This window comes from Papilio xuthus, unplaced genomic scaffold (assembly GCF_000836235.2).
Source record: "Papilio xuthus unplaced genomic scaffold, Pxut_1.1 DF825017.1, whole genome shotgun sequence".
Taxonomy (NCBI): domain Eukaryota; kingdom Metazoa; phylum Arthropoda; class Insecta; order Lepidoptera; family Papilionidae; genus Papilio; species Papilio xuthus.
The window spans coordinates 241,137-251,256 of record NW_013533632.1 but is presented as its reverse complement, the minus strand read 5'-3'; the positions used below and the strand labels follow the sequence as shown (position 1 = coordinate 251,256).

At 38.3% G+C, this 10,120-nt stretch overlaps 1 protein-coding gene across 6 annotated transcripts in view; it reads right to left on the bottom strand.

Annotated features, from left to right (window-relative positions):
- The window catches only part of Imp (IGF-II mRNA-binding protein), a 52,703-nt gene that overhangs the window by 38,288 nt on the left and 4,295 nt on the right, over nucleotides 1-10,120 (bottom strand). Inside the window, exon 1 of one of the 6 annotated variants that reach the window (XM_013323716.1) lies at nucleotides 5,008-5,199. The exons of the other annotated variants lie outside the window; for them this stretch is intronic. Within the exon in view, the coding sequence (XP_013179170.1) occupies nucleotides 5,008-5,078 (71 nt within the window). The 5' untranslated portion in view covers nucleotides 5,079-5,199. Of the gene's footprint in view, nucleotides 1-5,007; nucleotides 5,200-10,120 lie in introns of those variants that run through there. 6 annotated transcript variants of the gene reach the window in all.

Here is a 10,120-nt window from a genome sequence, read left to right as displayed (position 1 = left end):
TGGATGGGATGTGAATGGATTGATGGGTGTTTGAAGTTATCTCTAAAACGGCTGAACGTATCTCGATTAAATTTGGTATAGAGCATAGTCTGAAAGAACACATAGGCTACACACACTAATTAAGTTTTCTTTATATAACCATGGAGTAGGAGGGAGTCGCGGGCGACAGCTAGTTTGATATAAAAAAAAAACTGGTCAAGTGCAAGTCAGACTCGCGCCCTGAGGGTTCCGAACAAACCTGTAGGTACTCGTATAAGTAAAAGTTCACCTACTCGTATCACTACAATCGAGTCATAGTTATACCTAAAGAGTAATAAGTTTATAATTTTAAAAAATAATATGTGATATAACAAAATTGCTTTTTCTTTTCATTGCGTTGATATAGAAGAAGCTTGATTTTGTTACAGCTTGAAGGTATTATTGACTCGAGTATTTGAATTTCAATTGAATACCTCTATGCCTTTACGAGGAAGGGGGGTTACTAAGTTCAAAATTGTAACGGTTGTATCTTTTGATTGGGTTGGCTTAGAAGTTTTATTTTTTCACAGCATCTAGCGACCGCAGACCTGAACATTTGATATAAATTCCAGCTTGATACCTTTTTGAGACACGCGCGCGTTTTTGAGAAAAAGGGGTCTTGACAGACAGACGGACGGACGGACGGACGGCCGGCCAACAAAGTGATGCTATAAGGGTTCCGATTTTTTAACTTCAAATGTGCAAAATAACAAAAGGGAATAGGGGATGAAAGTTTGAGAAGTATTAGCATATGAGAGGTTTGTATGAATGTTTTGTGAGTTTAATGTGTTTTGTCGTTATGTACTGTAAGTGTTTGTAAAATAAGTAGCCTAAGTTATTCAAATTTTAGCCAAAAGACAGAATTTCACGCGAACGAAGCCGCATTACAGCTATTACAGTATAAATTAGAACCTATTTAAGATCTAGCTTAAGCGAAAGCATTACCTCCTGCAGCACAGATCAAAACAAACATCGATCCATCCATCTAAACTTTCAAATTTATAATATCTTACTTTAAAGATTTCATTATCGGTCTAAATTTAAAAGGGCGAAACGAAAAGATATTATTACAAAAAAATGAAGATTTTATTCAACTAAAACGCTATGGAACTTTGTTTTAGATTACTTTAAAAATATAACCGCTTTTTGCTCTCCAACGATGCATATAACGCCATGTCAACTGTATACATTTACTCTCTCTGCCATCCTAAAAAATTTTTCTTTTGCGACTTTTATGACGACGATCTTGAAAAATAAATTTAACCACGTTTATAGGTAAAGGCTAAGGTTATATTATTAATAATCACGGACATATATGATTATTTTTACTTTTACTTACCTCAACTCTTGGTAATTACAATGAAATAAAATGATAATATTAGCGCTAACATACACATACAAGTGTAATCATTGTATGAATGGCGAGAGCGCAACGCTTATTCAAATTATTATCAATCGACGTTTCGGTGGAATGCGCTTCAATTTGATAATATCACACGTGTGAATCTACAAATCCCCTTTCATGAGGCTACTTGTTTTGATTACCTCATAGATAGCTTTTATAAGACAGAATAAACATTCGCAAGTATTGTTTCACATATTATAGTACTCGCTCGGCCTGAACAAAAATATGTTTTGCCTAAGTGTCAGCGGCATTCGTCATCTACATTGCGATGCCCTCCATTATTTCACTTAATGATACGATGACAAATATTTTGCAACGAGACTGATTGATATTCAGATAAGGGGGGGGGCACATTGTTGCATTTCAATACTTTATTTTAATAATGTAATAATTATTGGGATAAACTTTAGCGTAGTTCTTTCTGATTTTTGATAGGTAGCGTAGAAGATACCCGATTGTATCGTAATTATAGAAAACACATCACGACTACTTTACTTCTTTTATTTAAAAAGGATTCGTTTAAATCTATCACTTTCATACGGCTCGAATATGACCGGAAATTAAGCGAATTTAGATTACATTTTTTCTTTTTCCCACACAAGTGGGAATGTAATGCATGCTCTGTTGTTGCAGCTGCTGCTGCTGCTATACACAACACAAATAAAAGGTGGCCTCACTTTTGGATTTATACTATTTTAAATAATCATAAAATGTCCAATAGTGGGAATTATTTAAATTCTTTGGTTGACATAAAACAAAATTATTGTAAGTATTTTCCGAAGGTACGGTTACACGCAAGAGGTAAAGGAACAGAATGGTACCTTCAGGAGGTGCAGATGTGTATGGAAGTATCCTCATTTTTACACCCACAAGATTGAAACTTATTTTTAGGTTGTTAATTTCACATAAATATATGACCATTTAAAGGGGTATACGATAACAAGAGGGAATAGTGGATGTTTTGTACGTTTCATGTTGTATTAAAGTAAAATAAATAAAAAAGCTTCATAAAATATAACAGGATCAATACTAACACATAGTAATGTTATATATATAAGCAGTGTATACTTTTAGGAAGCGCTATCTATGAACCCCATGTTTTCTCCCAGACTCTGTTCTGCATCTACACCAAATTCTATAGAGATTTGTTTCGCCGTTCTGCTGGAAGCTAGAGACAGACATCCATATTTATATTTGCATTTAGATAAAGTAGAGTCAGAGAAGAGATTGTTGATTACTAATAAGCCCAGATAAACATATCATGGTTATAAAAGGGTATTTTACCAAGACGTAATAATTAGAAATAAGTTATTTGTATGTCAAGATCGCATTCTAAAAGCTTACGCAGAATCATGTTTCAAGAATCACGATCTCTGGTAATTTATATTTTAATCATATTCCAGTGTCGGAGAGATACTCTATATAATATCAAAAATGTCATATTTTCTGTACGATGTATTTACGTAGCTGATAACGAACATTTTTTTTGTTAAATTTTTGTCCGTGTGTATGTTTGTTCCGGGTAAACTCCGCATCGGCTGGATGGAACGGGAGGTAGCTGATGCATGCAGCAATATTACAGGCTACCTTTGAATTTCTGCGCTGGTATAATAATCATCCATAGGGATAAATAATATTAAAATAACAAAACATTGACAAAGCTCACTCACATGTACTAATACTTAATAACTTCCATTCCCTATTGTTATTATGCGCAAATTTTTACACACATGTTATATTTATAAATATCAATATAACAACTCAAAAATAAGTTTCAGGTTTATCAGTAATTGACGATACTTACATTAAATTTCCACTCCTCATTTTAAACCCTTAAAACCCCCTTTTTCGGGATAAAAAGTAGCCGGGTTATTTAGTTCTCACAACTAGATAATAACAGTAAGGAACACATTAACGAGAAAACACTTTAAACTTACCAAATATTCTCATACAAACTTTCATACCCTATTGTTATTTTGCATCCCTGAGGATAAATTTTTTACAACGTTGAATTTCATGTTTATTTATATGTTATTAACAACCCAAAATATAACAAACCTTACATGTTAACAAACAATCCTTAATCACCTATTATTATATTCTCTATATTGTTATTTTGCCCCCTTTAGGTTACTTTGGGGTAAAACTTAAACATGGCATATTTAATTATATCAATTAAAAGCCTTAAAAATATTAGTTCAAAGCTTCTGTAAACCGTGAAAATGGCGATATTTCTATACAAAGTTCCATCATCATCTAACAGTGGTAGAGCCCGCTTTAACATCTTCGCACGAACCGGCCCGACTCTGCGGTGAAATACCACGACCACAAAGAAGACAGGCGTGTAGTGGAAGCAATTCCGCGTTTCGTCTGATAAGTGTCCGTCCCGGAGGCCAAAATTAATCCTCTTTCCCTTCCCACCCTTTTTCTTATAAGGAAAGAATGGGAAGTGGGCTTTCCGGATGAGAGGATGCATGGAAAGGGAAAATATATTCTTTCTATGCATCCTCTCCTCCGTCGATTAAAGGTAGGCAAGGCAACGCATGTGCAATTGCGTATGTCTATGGTCAACGGTCACTTCGCTATTTCAGCTACTTCAATTGGCCGCTCGCTCGTTTACCACCTTGCGATATAAAAAAAAATCCCCCTCTTTCAAACTTTTTGCGAGTTAAAAAGTAGCCTGTCCTTTCTCAGGCTCTAGACTATGTGTTGAGTAAATTTCAATTAAATCGGTTCAGTAGTTTTCGCATGAAAACGAGACAGACAGTTACTTTCGCATTTATAATAAAGAAGAAAGGATTTGGTATCGAACCAGAGTAGTACTAAAAGGCCCATCTGTATAACATTGCGTAATAATAAATAACAAACGTTTTTCAAAAGAAATTATGAACAAAAGCGTGTCGATAGATAGGGTATCATCTCATTTACATTGCTTATTTGATGGTCGTATTTAATTTTGAAGAACAATATAAACAATCGTAAAACCTGCATATGGGTTTAGAAAACGCTTAAAATTATGTCCAAAGCAATAACATGATTCGCTATTGTAAAGTTTTAGTGAATCATAACGTACACGACGTAAATGTACGCAATTGCCGAAATATCAATTAAATCTTTTGGCCGCGACTCGGTGTCCGTAGTTGTATGCATTCGATACAGATTTAACAGTTCGATGAGATGGTTAGTAAGGCAAATAGGTTAACGATAACTTAAAACTTTTAATATAGAGTAACACAAAGTTCTATTCATAATCTAGACATAGTTGAACTTTTTCCGCAAGAGCTCGCGCTTATCTCTCCTCACATATTTCTGCATTTCTACAGACTATATAACGAACTATACCAAGGATCCAAAAGCACTATATATTCCAAGGTACTTGCAAAATGTTTGCCTTTTGCGCCACATTCGTAACCTGTTACGTAGGTTCAAGTATTTGTAAGTCAGCGTTGCAACGGTACTGGCGCCGAGTTGTAGTACCTGGGCAATAAACAAAAGCTCCCGGCGCCACACACAGTAACATACGTCATACAAACTTGAGTAATACTATAACGAAACGCTTGGCGGTTGCGGCCGCGGCCACTTACCCCTCATCGTAGATTGGTGATTGTTCGCCGGAAGTCTCCGGGGACACGTCAATATCCATCGAAACTTGCATTATATCGGTGCAGAATACTCAATTACGCCTTGTCGCTTAAGCGAATTATTTACAAAAGATCAAGTCGCGCCCGAAAGCGGTGCACACTCCGGCTCGATGTCGGCGGCACTGGCTATGTTGAGGCGCGGTGCGGTGCGGTAGGGCGAGCGCGAGCGCTAGCGGCGCTCCCGCCGGCCCCGCGCCCCTCCATCCTACAGCCAGCGCCCACACCCGCGCGTCTCCAGGCAACCGGAGCACGTGGCCCTCCCCGCGCACCCCGCCGACCCGCCGACCCAGCTCCGACAACTTTGCAGACATTACCACTGACAAAAGGCAGTGCCACAAAAATTCAACATTACGGAATTTTGGAAAAGTAATTACATTTTCGGAGCAAACTATAACATGGAAGAAGCTATGTAGTAGGTGCAAGTAGTGCTAGATGCAGCTGGCTCCCACGTATCGCCTAGCGAATCCGTATATTATAAAAGGATTTCGGCCCGTTTGATCACACTTTTAAAATCAATTTTCAGCCACGATCACACACACGGTGACGATCACATAAACAAAAAAAGGTATTGACATTGAATGTGCACAGCTACAAAGATAGTGGACGACCTAAGAAAGTATGGATGGATGGATAGTGTGATTGACCAAATCCTGAGGAAAAGATTTAGATTCGAAACATTATACAACTTAATACAAGTAAGAAGTGACACGATTTTCATAACAGCCGACATTAATTGTCGGCGCTGACTCAAAATCGGTTACGGACAAATGTTAACAGCTTCATATAAAACTCTATGCCATTGAAACACCGACAAGTGGGAGCTATTATAAGATTCCAAGTTAACGGCGGCTCGTGGTTAGCTGCGCCTGTCTGCCAGCTGTCCTCCTACCTAAATACCTAAGATTGAAAAAAGCCTTTGGATTATTGAAATTGAGGAATCCATCATTGTATATATAAAATGCTCAAGAAATTTACCGAGGGGTTAGAGAGGGAGTGAGCAAGAGGAGGGAACTTGTAGCACTGAGCGGGCAGGGGGATCATGAGGCAAGTGGCGAGCACAGTAGCAAAGAGCGAGCTCGCCGAGCACTTGTTGCCCAACGACACATGCTCCACATTTCCCATTCCATTGCTTCACACCTCACCTCTCTTCCCTTCCCTTCCCCCTTACTTCCCTCCCTCCCTAGCTCCCTCCCTCCCTAGTTACCTATTGGAACTCCAATTCCAATCAAATGAAACTTAACATTTAAACAAGTTTAAAAGTGTTTTACAATAGAGCAAACAAAGTTAGAACGCGCTAATTTCAGGAGCCAGCAATCGAATTTCAGACATTTCTTGCTTTACTACATTGAAAGTGAATTTTTCAAATGAAAATTCTACGAGCCTCCATATTGAGTTGTAGTTAATTAATTCTTTAAACAGTCCACAGTATGAAAGAGTATGATCTACGCAGACGTTGTGTGGGATACACACAAGGCATCATTTCATTTGTGGAGTAAAAAACTTAGCCTATGTGTTCTTCCAGAATATGTTCTATATGTGTTTCAAGTTTCATCAAAATCCGTTAAGCCGTTCCGGACACAAATTAGTAATTTGCCCAACGCACGCAGTTATACATGGCCTTTTTTTATTTATCTACAATAATGAGACTAAATGATTTCATTTGATGTGATGACCATATATTTTAGTCACGGCATGGACTTGCGCAATCTCCGGGTGTGTGTAGGATGATGTACTACGACCTCGCTCCCACCCCACTCCCTAGCTCATGCCCGCTCCGCTCAATCAATGAAGCGCCAACTATTCCCAGCCTGCCCGCCGCCTCGGCCGCCGACCGCCCGCCCGTTCGGGGCGGACTCAGCCGCCTACTATCAGTCGGATAGTGCCGCTACACATTACCTACGGCCTAGGGTACGCGGCATCTCACCACCCCGTCTACATGCATCTCAGCAAAGTCGACCTCCCTGCATTTTTTGCAAACAAATGCCACCCGCATAATATAATACAATACCCGTTCAAGCTTAAAGTAGGTTAGCATTTGGTTAAAGCTAATATACCTATCTAGGTATACAGGACATTTTATTTAACAATAGTCGAAAAACGGAAAATAAACGTGCTTAATGTAGGAATGTTATCGTGCAATTTTTCTCTTCAATTAATAGCTATGTTACTTAGGTAGCTAATACAAAAAAAACATCTTCGTATTTGTAGTAGCCACAGCGTGTAATCATATGGTGGAGGGTATCAAATTATAAAAAAGTTACAAAAGTTGATGTAACTTTTAAACAAAAAGAGTTGGATTTTTTTTATTATTTTTGCCCGTGTAGTTTTGTGACACGCTGTATATGATTAGTACGTATATTATTGAAAGTGATCAGGGCAGGGGCGGGGCATTCAATTGGAATCTACGAGTAAGAATAAAATTCCTAAGCTTATATCATGAGGCATTTGCTGCTTGTTCAAGGGCACTCTACACTTTATTCAAGCTTTTATATGAGTAAATATTATACAAAATGTGAATGGACATGATTACCGATATAAAATGTATGTGTTTACCCCGCGCTTAGATAAATACTCACGGGAAAGGTGACCCCCACAACGAGCTGCACTATCGGTACAGCTCTTTATGGGTTTTAGTGGAGCGGATATTTCTCTTGCGCTGCTTATTGGAAATAAACTGCTTTTCAATATCAATATACAGAAATACTAATAAACTTTTTTTTATCAAAAGGTAGCAAACGAGCGAGCGGCCACCTGAAATCGCGGAAATAGCGAAGAGACCGTTGCCCACAGACATACGCAATTGCATATGCATTGCCTACCTTTAATCGACGGAGGAGAGGATAACAAATCCACTTTGCAAGCGGGATGCGAACCTTATATAACTGACTTACTAACTACCTTACAAAAGTACACGCCTTTTGAGTAATACCACAAAAATAAACAAGGCATTATATATTATTTATACGTTTTAACCTTTAAAGAGACAAAACCTGTCAAAAGCTCGTATTCCCCTCTGTCCAAGAAAAAAGAATAAAGTTCTACTTGTTCGTGTGCTCCTTTCTGTGTGCGTAAATTTTTGAGTATGGATGGCGTTCACAAAGACATTCCAATGTTGCTTGTCAACATATATATATATGCACATGTGTGATTGTTGTCAGATTGATCTTTATTTTGAACTCGTCCCACGCCAAAAGTGGCATAATATATTTCCTGCAACGGGGTCTGTAGTGAACGTATCACAAACAGACAATCTACAAAACACCAAACGGTGCTGCGATTACATTAATATCACTATAATATATTCATTCAGATAACAACGATTGAAAATCAGTTCAATAGTATAAGTTAACATACAAATGTTTACCTCGACATGTGCGCTGTGCAATGGCACATTATATCACTACATAAACAAGGTGCCGGCTAATATATTAAAAGCTCGCAGTTCAAGTGCATCAATATACCTACGCAATTGCATATGCGTATATTGATGTAATCTTGATATGAAGTGATAGTGTAGTTAGGAGAATTAAAAATACATATTTATGCTATTCAAACTTCTCACACGAGGAGGTATATAATAATCCGCCCTCCGTCCGGCAACATCTTTACCAAAACTACGATATGTAATTTGCTAACTTTTGCTCACTTGTCTTAGTTCGAAATGATGTGTCACTTCAGACCAGATATCAAGGCTCACCCAACGCTTACAACTCGCTTCAATTTGCTGAATACAATCCCAAATACTATATGATGAGGGTAGGGTAGTGGTTGACGGTGAGGTATTGGAGTAGGAACAATACGCCTCACGAACGAGGGTGAACCACACAAAGCGAGAAGATTGCGCCCCTTAAATACAAACGATAACCGAATTATTATTTTTAAAAGACTAGCGCGCAAGACAGATGACGCCAAAAAAATCTTTGGTAATGACTTATCCTTAATTTGAATAATTTAAATTTAAATTGAAACAGCGCCATCTATTGCCAGCGTTTTAAAACATTTTATTATTTATTTCGATTACATAAACTATAATGTTATGTAACACTTTCTCATTATAGAATATGCTCCGCTATTTTCTAAACAACGAAAACAAATATTTAGCAACGAACAAAGCTATGACGAGTGAGATTTGAACTGGTTCTTTTCACATTTTTTCTTCAAATTTAGCCTTAGAGGCGGGAGGATACGGGCGCGCCGGTCTTCCACGTGCCACCACTGATCCAAATCAACAGCCTTCAACATTGTCAATGTATACCAAGCCATTGTAACAGACAGTATTTATAGCTTGTCATTTTGCATGATAATGTTTTAAGTGCGCGAGGCGCGTGCAGATCACGCTTATCACCAACGTTGCCCACATTGTGATGTTAATTGTCAGAATATCTTGGAAGTAAAATAATATTATGACTTACGATGTTCTATCTACCACTAGGTACCAGGTAGGTATAGACCTACACATGATCCAGCGATGAGATAGATGAATTAGTTACCCGGTGGTGACGGAGCACATCTCATCATACTTTTCTCTTATTTATCAACGCACTGTTTAGCTTCACAGTCATAAATATAGTTGTTAAAACGAGTGTGCAACAATATAATATTAAATCACTCGTACAAGTGCTCCAACATGCAGCAGCAACAATATGAAAATACGACCCTAGCCAGTGATCCCTGACAACAACTACGTGCTTCACCACCTTGACTCGGGGGTGCAGGCGCGGGCGCGTTCACATTAGCCGCCAGATGTTTATGCGAACATAGTCGACAGATTACACTCTAGAGAGCAGCCGCTTTCGGTTCGACGTGAACACTCGTATATATCACGTTTAATACGGCTTCACCTATCTTGGCCGCATCCTCGGCCACGCCTGCTAATCAACGTGAATAAGCACAAACTCTCCATAATAAATCACCTTTTTGCTGGTGGCTTCCCTTCGCCGCTCATACAACATCATCCCTTAAATTGCTGAAGCAGTTAATTTATTTTAAAAGTTTAAAGAAATAGACACAGCAAAAGTGAAGCAACAGCAGCTTTGATAAAAGCGTGCTTGCGTGC